At 42.1% G+C, this 12921-nt stretch overlaps 1 protein-coding gene across 5 annotated transcripts in view; it reads right to left on the bottom strand.

Annotated features, from left to right (window-relative positions):
* The window catches only part of RGS22 (regulator of G protein signaling 22), a 146009-nt gene that overhangs the window by 119310 nt on the left and 13778 nt on the right, over positions 1-12921 (bottom strand). For all 5 annotated transcript variants that reach the window (XM_088844689.1, XM_055432559.2, XM_055432558.2 and 2 more), the window contains exon 3: positions 9328-9390. In XM_088844689.1, coding sequence (XP_088700815.1) covers positions 9328-9390 — 63 coding nt within the window. The remainder of the gene's footprint in view (positions 1-9327; positions 9391-12921) is intronic.

Below are 12921 nucleotides of genomic sequence, written 5' to 3' on the forward strand. Positions count from 1 at the left end.
ATTCTCACCTGGAAAATCCCATGGACAGAGGAGCCTCTTAGGCTGCAATCCATGGGTTCGCAAAGAGTCGGACACGACTGAGCGACTTCACTTATACAAAAATATGTATGTTTGACACTAGGATCACCCTTAGCATGCGAAGACAGCTATGCTAAGAGGTAAGAGTCACTGAGGGAATGGTAGAGTCTCCCCTTCCACCTCAGACCCCCTCTAGGATGGTCACAGACTGGTCTATGTGCGTTTGTAAATGGCTACACAGACAAAGTCACCCTCACTCTTTAAATCACCCTCGCTCACTCTGCAGAGCACAGAAATTCATTCTGAGTGACAACGCCTGTGTAAGTCCATTTCAACACATAATAACTACAACAGAAGTATCTACAAAGTGGACTGATGGCACAGGAGGAGTTGTCAAGAATCTTTAGGAAATTAAGGAAGTTGACCCTCCTGAGACCCCCAGAGTCCTTGAGGAGAGGCAGCCTGATGCTTTGGTTATCAGAGACTGCCTCAGAACAGGGACCAAGGTTGGCCCCAAAAGGACAGTGGGCTGGAGTGCCCACAGCTCAGTGTGGCCTCCTGCACCCTCTGTACTTCCCTGGTGGCTCAAACAAGAAAGAATTTGCCTACAGTGCGGGAGACCTGGGTTGGGAAGATCTCTTGGAGGAGGACATGGCACCCCACTCCAGTATTCTTGCCTGGAGAATCCCCATGGACAGAGGAGCCTGGTGGGCTACGGCCCATGGGGTCGCAAAGAAACTGGACACAACTGAGTGACTAAGCACAGCAGCACCACACAAAGAAAGCTGAGTCTGGAAGAGTAAACAGGCATTCACATCAGGCAGACAAGGCAGAGGAGGGAACTCAGCAAGAGAAACAGTGAGTGTATCAGGATAGTTGCACAAATAGGTGAGGAGTGCCGGACCACAGGGCACCTTTGACGCTGCTGAAGCAGACCCAAGGGGAGAATAACAGGACGGAAACCTGGAGACACAGGCAGAGGACGAGCTCGCCGAGAACTTTCTATTTATGCCGTAACTCTCTATATCATCTCTCAGATCGGTGATTCCTGGAGTGTGTCCCTGCACCAGCAGCATCAGCATCACCTAGGAATCTGTTAGAAATGCAGATTCTAGGGTTCTCACCCCATAATCAGAGACTCTGGGGGTGGGTCCCAATATTCTGTGTTTAACCAGCTCACAGATGGTTCTGATGCACGCTCAAGTGTGAGAACCATAGCTTTAGAATGATGGGGAGCCACCAGAGAGGTTTTAGCTGGGGGCACGGGGGGCGGGTGCGGGCAGGGTGTAGGGGGAGACAGAATCCAGGTTAAGCAAACTTCAAAGCCCACGTGCTGTTTGCTGCTTCATGCTGACTTCCATGTGTGCTCACATACACGGAAGGGCTGGCCATTGAGGATCTGTATGTAGGAGAAAGAACCCTGGGCTGTATTCCCCGAAGTCCTGTTGTCTGCTCAAAAGCAATCTTTCTCACATATCATGTCCTCTGTTGTTACCATTCCTAAGCTTATCTAGAAAATTCCTCAAATTAGCATGTGACAGTAAAAGACATGCAAAGTGGGGGGGGGGGGGGGGGACAGAAATGAATGATGGAGGAAAACTTTCTCCCAGAAAGCTGAGTAGGCTGATTTAGAGAACACTCAGCTTTTAATCATATGACAGGAAAAAATTTTCAGTTTGAGCCTCAAACTCAATCCTCTGCAAGCTGTTATGGACTGCTCTTTTCCTTACTTAGTTTTATTTCAAGAGTATCATTTTCCAAATGTTCTAAAGCGAACTGACCTGAAGGCGGTGAAAGCTAACTTTGTAGTACTAGTCATCCATGTGCGAAAAATATTTTCACAGAAAAAGCAAGTGCATGAAAATATTTTTACCACCATAAATTGCTGGTTCCACATTTCTTTGAAAAGAGGCGGAGGGAAAGAAAAAAAAAAAAAAACCTGTGAATAATTAGTGATGTGCTTAAACTGCCAGCCGAGCACCACTGAAACTTACCGGCTGCCAAATTATTTAGCTGAACAGTATTTAAATTAAAAACTAATGACTAGGTTAATTTAATACATGTTCATCTCTGCTCCAACTCTGTCTCTACTAATTGAGCTCCAAAGCTATATTTAAAACATGCATCTTAGTCCGTGAATGAGAAACATCTGACTGCTTGAATGTAACAAGTCAGTTACCAATAAAAACTTCTTTTAATCTAAGTTTTATTGTCATTTTAGATGTTTAACCATAAACTATTTACTGGACATATTCACCAGAAGGAGGGAACGAATCATGTGCCACATAAAATGCATAGAAAATATCCTTAGTTAATAAAATGAGTTACATTATGTAATTTGAGTGCTTTATGTTTGAGGTACAAGGCTTATCAAAACATCCACTGGAAAAAATGCTGAACTAAGCAGTGCTATCTAAGGCTCCATCAACACCTTGAAGAATCAGTCTCTGAGTATCTAAATTTTAGCAGGGGAGGACCCAAGTTATTCATCTCCCCTTCATTGCACTCATTTCCCAAATCCATTGTCTCTTTCTCTCTCTCCTTTCACTCAACCATCTAACATATAGCTCCTTCATAAAGCGGCAAGAAATTATAATAGCTTACAGATTTTAAAGAAGTGTGGAGAATCATTCCAAAAAAAGAAGTTATGGTAAAATTCCAAAGGCACATAGCTAAGCACGGTCTGGCAAACACATGACATACCTATCCTTGCAAGGAGGGTATAGAACAGGCCACCCCTTCAGCTTCTGCAAACCATAAATGTCACAAACATTCTGAACCACCCACAGAGGACCAACCTAAATCTGTATGTGGGCTCATCTACTCAATCCCACAACAGTCACTGAGCATAAAACACACAAAACAAAACCAAAAGGTGGGGGGGAGTGTTTTCACACTATAGCATAGAAAAAAATTTAATAAGCAAACACTTGTCCACAAAGAGTTGACAGCAGAAAAAAACCTTCCCAGACACTAAATGAAAACAATATCTGAATGGGAACCTGGCACCAGAACAAACAGAATGAAGTTATGAAAGCTAGGATTTGGAAAGTGCCACACTCATTTATAATAGCAGCAACTGTCCTGGATTCCCCTCATCAAAAAATAGCATGGAGGCAGGCTACCAGCCGTCACTTTCTGGATCTTACCATGTGTCCCAAGGATGTAATGATGTAATGGAAAGAGATGGTGGAGGAGACAGAGAGCCTGATTCCAAGGCTCATTCGTGCCATAGTCCACTGATGGGGCCGTGCGCATTTCACCACAGATGCAGAGAAGGTCTCAGAAATCTAGATGATCTAAGAGCTCTTTTAGATCGAGAATGTTGTTATATGTATCTATCCTGTCAGGCTTAGACTGTTGGGTTTTTGTTTTGGGTTTTATTACTATTTTTTTTTTTTTTTTTTGGAGGGTAGAGGTGGTAGAAGTGGGGAGGCAGAAGAAGATAAGAAATTTTATTTAGTTCAAGGATCTTATGCGGAAGGTGTAATAATTAAAAAAAAAAAATCATTCTCAAGAAGTTTCGGGAGATATAGAAGAAAGGGATCTATCCTGGCCCCAGAAAATTAACAGTGTAATTCCTAGGATTAAGAAAAAACAAAACAAAAAACAGAGTAGAAGAAATTAATCAAATTTTCTTTACCTGAAAAAGTCTAATCTCCCACCCAATACGTATATCCCCTATAAAATATCTCCCCAAATGATTACCTATACCTGAATATCTTAATCACAGAGAGTTTAGTCCTTCACTAGCCAGCCCTGTCTACGGTTAGAAAACCATCTTTAAACATCTTTCTTCTAGTGAGTGAAAATCAATTTCCTCATAAATGCTGGCCCTGGTTCTGCCCTTGAGCTTCACAGAAACTCTTAACCCTTCTTCCTCAGTCACATCCTCAAATATTTAGAAAGAGCTGCTTCACAGAACCCCATGAACAACATTCCTACTCAGTCCCAAACCAGGTCCGAGACTCACTCATCTTTCACCCCTCACTCATTTGACGTAGTTTCCATAGCATTCATTGACCAAGTCTTCCCAAGTCTGGTTTGGCAGAGCAACTCAACATATGCCACCAAGAATACAACACAATATTCCACATGCATCTGACAATTCAATCCGATGCAAAAAAACCCACAAACATTAATGAGTGCCTTCTAGGCTCCAGACTAATATTGTTCTCGATCTTAACTATATTGCTATTAATGCACCCTAAAAACACATTAGCTTTGCTTATTTTAGCCCATATTCCAGACTGCCATGACAAAAATGAGGCTAGACTCTGTTATCCAAACTGTTAGTCTACACCTCTCCTGCCATTTCTACAGTCACTGCAGTGCAGTAGGACAAGTTTTTGAGCCATGCAGACCTGGGTGGACCCTGTCACTCACCAGCTGAGTAAGCTGGAAAAACACCAGTTCACTTGCAATGTTTCACCCAAGTCTCTGATAAATAGTAATTTTTAAAAGTCAAAGACAATGACAGATTTGTGTGGAACAGATTATTCTCTAGAATGACAATAATGCATTAACCCAACTAAAGCGTGACTGTCCCTCATGTCCGGAAGATGAGATGGGCTGGTTAGTGAAGGAAAAGGAGAGAGAAGCACTAAATCTGTGCCAGGTACTTAACACATATTACCTCATTTCGTAACACTCTTGCAAGACAGTTCTGCTGTTTCCATAAAGAAAGCTATTGAGGAACTCAGTAATTAAGGAATATACCTGAGATCACATGGGTAATGAGTGGAGAAGCTGCGGTCACACAGTCCTCTCTCCCTGCTCTTCCATCCATTACACTGGGAGATGAGCACAGGAACAATGCATGTGGCCATGGTAGGTGAGGGTGGCTAGGGACGGGAGGAAAGAGTGCACAGGATGACATAAGCATGAAGCTAGAGATAAAGCCAGAAAGGTTATATTGAGGCCAAATTGCAAAGGGTCCATATTAAGGAGTTTGGACTTCCAAGTTGGGCTATTAAGAGTCAACCCCTACTAGCTATGATTAGCGAAATATCTGAGAATGAATTTCAGATGATGATAGGGCTCTGAAGACAAACACAGCAACATAAGTGGAGCATGTATTGTTTAGACAGGGTTCGGAGGGAAGGCTTTCTGGACAGAGTGATTTAAATCAGAGAGAAAGTGATACAAATAGGGATCTCCGGGGACAGCCCTCCAGGCCGAGAGGCCCTGAGTACAGTTAGCATACTCAGGTTTGAGAAACATAAAAGGTCAAGTTTTCCAGCTAGGCTGGAAAAGGATTAACAAGCAAAAGAGGCATAGGAAATAAAGCCCAAGAGATGGCAAGAGCCAGATTATACAGGATTTTGTATTTTATTCTTAGTGTAACGAGGAGCCACTAGACAAACTTTTGAGCAGGAAGATGGCTCAACTTATTATCGTGATTGTCATTCACTGAAAATCATAATACATTAAATTTACAGTTCCCTAAAGTGCCGATTAATAACTAACCGAAAGAGAGAGGGGGAAAATAAAAAAGACAGAGTGTGAGATCACTTTGGCTCACTAATTCTCAGTAAGCCCATGCTGGCTTCTCATTCTTAGTTTAGTGCTCATAAACCAAACATTACTAATCTGTTCTAGAGTCCTGCCAGTAACTTGGTCTGAGAATCCATTATTCCTTCTCCTCCCTGCCCCCAGATGCTTTTTGAAAACCTGTGATATTTCCCCTTCTCCCATCTGTGGCATGAAGCATGAGTACTCAGTAGGTAGACTGTATGGTACCAAACGTAAATGCAAAGGGACGAGAGAGAGAGATGGGGAGAGGCAGAGACAGCGAATACAACATAAAAGCAGAGGATTCGGAGAGATGGAAACGAAGGAGAAGTGGCCCAGGTGGGCTGCATGGGACCCATGGAGGGGTCAAGCTGCCTGAGGGACAAAAAACATCATTGCATAGAGTTCAAAAGAAACCACACTAAGTCAGCTTCAACTAAAGCCTTGAAACAAATGTACACAAAAAGGTTATGTCTGTTTTAACTGGATGGCAGGATTTGGGCTGAACTCTTCTTACATTTGAAGTTAATTTCATATACTATTGTTAATAATTTAAGATCTTTTTTTAATAAAGGAGAAAATTAGGTGGGGGTGTTTATTTTCTAGGCCAAGTAAAAGTCTATATAATCATAAATCTCGAGACAATGAAATGTACATTTTGAGAAACTGAAATCAGACCCAACAAAAAAACTTTTCTTTCTAAAACTTCACTAAAATGTATTTTTTTTTGTTTGTTTTTTTGGAGGAAGAATGGAGAATACAGAGCCAAGAGGAAAGACCGCATAATCCAGAAGAATAAAATTCTGACAATAATTGTGTGGCTCTGCTGGGTATTTTATAACACACAATTGGACGATGAAAGGTGAAGAGTCAGACCACAGAGGAAGCTGTCGGAGTGTCCTGTAACATGGCTCAAGCCTGTTGCCAGAAAGGGAGAGCGTGGCTTAGTGTCTCAACCTGACTCCCATGATGGTTTCAGAGACCCAGCATGCCCCATGGAGAAAACACAAATTCTTTTTGAAAAAAAGGAAACAAAACAAATAAACATGTGGGCATAGTACATACATATGCACAAAAATTAATCTAGGCAAAAAAAAAAAATCTAGTACTTTTCCTTCAAAACACATTTTCTGGAGTTAGGCTTTAAGACATTGCTCATTTTAGGGCCCAAACCCTTTAAAATTACCTGAGACTTTTTATATTTCAGATTTTCCCTAGTAAGTATTTTAATGAAACATTTTCCATTAACAATAACATGAATCTTTTATCTTTCTTTCATCTGACATTCCTGATGAACTCTGTTTCTACACAACAGTATCAGTGCTTTTATGCATCCCCATCATTGGAAGGACTGATGCTAAAGCTGAAACTCCAGTACTTTGGCCACCTCATGCGACGAGTTGACTCACTGGAAAAGACTCTGATGCTGGGAGGATTGGGGGTGGGAGGAGAAGGGGACGACAGAGAATGAGATGGCTGGATGGCATCACCGACTCGATGGACATGGGTTTGAGTGAACTCCGGGAGTTGGCGATGGACAGGGAGGCCTGGAGTGCTGTGATTCATGGGGTCGCAAAGAGTCAGACACAACTGAGCGACTGAACTGAACTGAACTGAATTTCACTTTTCCTAAACCCCTTAGTACTTACTCTGTGACAGCTAAGACCAAAAATCTCTTATCTAGTATCTACCTATGATATACCACCAGCAGCGTCCCACATCTTATTTACTATTGATATAAAATGCTAGTTGCCTTAAACATAAATTTCACTTTAATATCTGTCCAAGAGGATACCAATAATTGCCCAGAGGCAAGAAATTTAGTTTCTTAAATGTTTTTATATTCTTTTCTCATTGCCTCTGTTCAAAGACTAAAATAATACCCAAATACAACTGTACAAGATTTTGTACAGAATGCTTTTGATGGTTAGAAAAATGCCAGCTTTCCTTTTTTCTTTTCTATTTACTTTTATTGTAATATAACTGATCCAGCTTTCTTCAATAATAATAATTCCTAAATATGATTCAAACCCAAATGATTAACTCCATAAGAAGACACAACTTTATCTTATAAGAAAGATATGGGATCTTGAGTGATGGCCAGCCACCGCCTCCCCAGAACTTGTAAATACTTGCAAGCCTGGAATACCCACTCCTACCCTCACCCCTCTGGTGGCTCAGGCGATCAAGAATCCGCCTGCAATGCAGGAGACCCGGGTTCAATCCCTAGATGGGGAAGATCCCCTGGAGGAGGGCATGGTAACCCACTCCAGTATTCTTGCCTGGAGAATCCTTTGGCTAGAGGAGCCTTGGTGGGCTACAGTCCATGGGGTGGCAAAGAGTCGGACACGACTGAGTCACTGACACTTCACTTTTTTCACTTTTCACCTCCCCACCCCCACCCCAATTGGCCTTCAAAGGCCCCGCCCTCCTGGGACTGGAATGGCGGGAGAACTTCTGAGTCCTAAAGGTCTGCAAGCAACCTGTGTTCTGCCATCATTCTAGCCCGGAGAGCTGCAGACCCGACAGGCCTGGCTTCTGGTGTCACGGACCTTACGGTTTAATCCGGACAGACGGAGGAACAAGTAGGAATGCAACATAGTGAAGAGAGGGCTGCTGGAGGGCAGTGAGGAAAGCCCTCTCTCTTGACCTGAGTGAGAAGGAAAGGTTTCCGCCCTGCAGACATTTGAGGGAAAAACAGAGCAGGCAGAACTGCCAAAGGAGTGTGTGGTCCTGGGGGCGGACTCCAGGCAGTGTGGTTGGGTGGGGGCACCATCCAAGGGGAGCCTGAGGGGCAGGCCAGGAGGGTCGTTTGCAGACCAGGGTACAGATGGCTTGGGAAGTCACAGATAAGGAAAGGACATCTCATAGAGGCCTAGGAATCAGTCTGGTTTCCTGGGTTTTTGGCAGAGTCCAGCTTCTCACTGGAGAAGGCAATTGCAAGCCACTCCAGTACTCTTGCCTAGAAAATCCCATGGATGGAGGAGCCTGGTGGGCTGCAGTCCCTGGGGTCGCTAAGGGTCGGACACGACTGAGCGACTTCACTTTCACTTTTCACTTTCACACCTTGGAGAAGGAAATGGCAACCCACTCCAGTGTTCTTGCCTGGAGAATCCCAGGGGCAGGGGATCCTGGTGGGCTTCCGTCTATGGGGTCACACAGAGTCGGACACGACTGAAGTGACTTAGCAGCAGCAGCAGCAGCATCAAAGGAGAAGTTATAAGAAATAAAGAAGCAATTTAGAATAGTTGAACAGAAAGGTATATTCCTGGTTTGTGAATAAGATTTCCTAAAATGGCGGCTAATTACCAAACCTTTGTTCTTTCCACCTTCTGATTCTCTTTCCTCATAAGGATATTTTGGTGAGATTTATCCTGGACACGTTCAAAAAACGAAAAGGGTGGGGAAAATAGTTACCAACCGTCCAATAAAAACTTAGGCGACATCCGGGAAAGACTATAACTCTGTGGTCCTCAACCTATGAGGAGCCAGGGGAGGGAACCTGTATCTTTAGGTTAAAACCCAGCAAACTTCCCACTTGATGTACTTGCTCCCAGACCTCTGTCTGTAATGCACCCTTCTGGAGAAATAAAGACTACCGTGCTGAGCCATTTTCGATTGTCTGTTTCATTCCTGAAGCTGACACCGTTTGAGAGCATTTCCAACATTCTAAATGCTTTAATTCGTATTTTTTTAAAAAATATTACCCCTGATAAATCTGTCTCACAAGATAACCCAGTGTGTACAATATTTTGCTTTGATAATATATTCCACAGAACATAATAATACACTCACTGGAAGGCTTAGGAATTCATTGAAGTAGTCCACAAGGAAATCATCTGTTGCCAAAGAATCTTCCTGCAAAAATATAAAAGCACAATATTAATAAGCTTATGCCAAGATATTTTAAAACATGCAAATATTATTCTCTAATTCTGCCATCGATTGATTATAATATAGAGCCTTCAATCTGTTTCAGTTAGTCAACAGTGAACCCTCCCTATAAATAGAACACAGTGTTACAATCTCTGGAGGGAAGAAATACAAAAACATCCTCTTAAAAGGCCTTGCTGCTATACTTTGCTGGAAAACAGAACACAGGAGAAATATAGCATGACACATAAACAAACATCAACAACTATAAAATAGTACACACAGTAAATTTCCCATGGATTTATCAAAAATATTTATTTTACAAAAATAAAGGCAGAATCAATAAAGATAGAATCAGTGTTTGGGGTTTAGATGAAATTCAGAATGAAAAACTCCATAAATTGCCTACTGAAATAAAGTGAAAAAAATAACCCACTGACTCCTTAGAATGAGAGCTTTAATAATCTGGGTCATGCTTCACTTTTGCATGAAGCATCTTTGACAACGCATGTGTTCTAAGCATAAAGATTGTATACACTTTTTTCCATGACTATCTCATCCACCAACACAGTTGCTTTTATAGTTGGCAAAATTGGAAAGCCACTGCCAATAACAAAGTCTCTTTTCCAAATAAAGAACCTTACTTTATTAGCAATTGTTTCCATTGTGTCAAAAGCACATCATCACGTACCCTGTTGTATAGTATGTGTGTTTTTATTATTCATAATTACATTTCAGTTTCCCAAATCTAACATGAAAGTTGACACTATGACACAATACTATTATTTCCATATGGCTGCTTACTTTCTTCTTATATTGGCCAATTTTTTTTAAAAAATGGTTGAAATATAGTGTGAAAGTATAAGCAAGATATTACACTACATTAACACCTACTTCAGAAGTAGATTTTCAGGGTAATTTCTTTAAGTAATTGCAGTATCAGAATAGAATTATAAACAATCACTTATATGATTATCTCAAAGAACTTAGTAAAATTCTGAACTGGCTAAGACAACAGCTAAGGATTTAGTTTACTAAAAGTCTCAGTTGATTTAAACAACAAACTCAGGATCTCACAAATCTACTACCCTCACAGCAGTACTTTAGTAATACATGCCCAAACAAAATTCTCACTGGCAAAGGTCAAACAAAGCAGAGCAAGGCAGATAACATTTGGTGGAGGCTAAGATCGCCGAAGAATTGGTGCTTCTTTTTTGAACTGTGGTGTTGGAGAACACTCTTGAGAGTCCCTTGGACTGCAAGGAGATCCAACCAGTCCATTCTAAAGGAGATCAGTCCTGGGTGTTCATTGGAAGGACTGATGCTAAAACTGAAACTCCAATACTTTGGCGACCTGATGTAAAGAAGTGACTCATTGGAAAAGACTCTGGTGCTGGGAAAGATTGAAGGCAGGAGGAGAAGAGGACAACAAAGGATGAGATGGTTGGATAGCACTACCAACGCGACAGACATGAGTTTGAGTAGTCTCCAGGAGTTGGTGATAGACAAGGAAGCCTGGCATGCTTCAGTCCATGGGGTTGCAAAGAGTCGGACACAACTGAGCGACTGAACTGTTAGTTACTGCTACTGCTGCTGCTGCTAAGTCGCTTCAGTTGTGTCCAACTCTGTGCAACTCCATAGATGGCAGCCCACCAGGCTCCCCCGTCCCTGGGATTCTCCAGGCAAGGACACTGAAGTGGGTTGCCATTTCCTTCTCCAATGCATGAGAGTGAAAAGTGAAAGTGAAGTCATTCAGTTGTGTCCGACTCTTTGCGAACCCATGGACTGCAGCCTACCAGGCTCCTCTGTCCATGGGATTTTCCAGGCAGGAGTACTGGAGTGGGGTGCCAAAAGGGTAATTATCTTTTGACTTTAACCTTTCAGAGTTACCTCAGTTTTCTGGACTTCATTTAGCAAACTAATAAACAATTCAATATATTTTTTTAGGATTTCCTGGGTAAATTTCCTAGGTAGAGGCATTGTGCTACAACAAGGGTGGCCAAGTTTTACACTACTGGGCTCATGATCAAAAATCCACAGGTGGGAAGGGTGATTATTTTAAATTAGTTAACTGTAATGGCGCATGGTTCTGATTTTGCTAAACTAGCCATTTGTTTTTAACTTTTAGTTGTAAAACAAAAAGTGTATTTCATAAACACACATGGACCTAAATATCACCTAGTCAGTTACATAACCAGAAATTTCTAGAGAATCCTCAAACTCATATAGTCATTTCCAGATGCCTCACACCTCTAAGAGACTCTAACGCAATGCTTTCCAAACCACCTGTGATGAAGCACCTGTTTTGTTTTTTGCCCCTAATCAATTTCAGACAGATTTTTTTGGTAAAATATAGTAAGAATGAATTACTAGAAAGCTAAATAAAAATATACATAATACAAGCCCAACTATTTCATTAATTATCAGGCTTCCCAGGTGGCACAGTGGTAAAGAATCCGCCTGCCAATGCTGAAGATGCAAAAGATGTAGATTCACTCCCTGGGTTGAGAAGATCCCCTGGAGGAGGAAATGGCAACCCACTCCAGTATCCTTGCCTAGAAAATTCCATGGACAGAGGAGCCTGGCAGGCTACATTCCATGGGGTCACACAGAGTCGGACATGACTGAGTACATACACACATTTTATTATTAAAGTCAAGACTCTCGGGACTTCCCTGGTGGTCCAGGAGTTAAGAATCCACCTTGCAGTGCAGGGCATGCAGGTTTGATCACTGGTCAGAGAACTAAGATCTCACATGCTGCAGAGCAACTAAGCCTGCTCACGGCAACGACTGAGCCCATGCACCACAACTTGAGAGTCCATGAGTCGTAACAAAAGATCCTGCAGGACACATCAAAGCTCCTGCGAGCCACAACGAAGACCCACAGCAGTCAAATAAATGACTAAATAAATAGGTTAAAGCAAATAAAAACTAAAATCGATACTCGGTCAGATTGCCATAAGGCTTCCAAAGGCTTGCTCTCAATTTCTGAACTCATCTCTGAACAGACAGACGGGAGTTCTCTGGCAGCACCAGTCTGCACACCCAACTCCAGCAGCACAGCCCTGACCCTTGGGGAGCAGTATGCTCTCTGTCCCTCAGGTCCCCTTGAGGGACCACAGGAAAGCATCTCCTGGGCATTCAGTAACATCCTCCATTTGCACTTAACAACCATGGACACTTAATGTATTATTCAAATACATAAAAATCTGTATTTCTTTACTGAAGCTGTATCTTAATTTCTACCAATATCAAACGTAAATGTTTCTGCTGGTATCAGGGCAGTTAACTCCACAAGGGAAATAAGTGTGGCCTTCAAGTGCCATTCTCTCAGTCCTCGCGACACACTTGAATGGCAAGACCTGCGTGTCTCTCAATAAATGGATGTATTTTCCTATTGCAGTTTCCAGTTCAGTGTGTTCAAGTATCTTGTCACATCAGTAACAAAGTCCTGTGAACCCTTTACTCTCCAAACCCTTTAGTTTCAAAAAAAATTTTTTTAAGGCCTTGATTT

Source organism: Moschus berezovskii, chromosome 16 (genome assembly GCF_049115385.1).
Source record: "Moschus berezovskii isolate FMDL1 chromosome 16, NW_MosBer_1.0, whole genome shotgun sequence".
In the NCBI taxonomy this organism is placed as follows: domain Eukaryota; kingdom Metazoa; phylum Chordata; class Mammalia; order Artiodactyla; family Moschidae; genus Moschus; species Moschus berezovskii.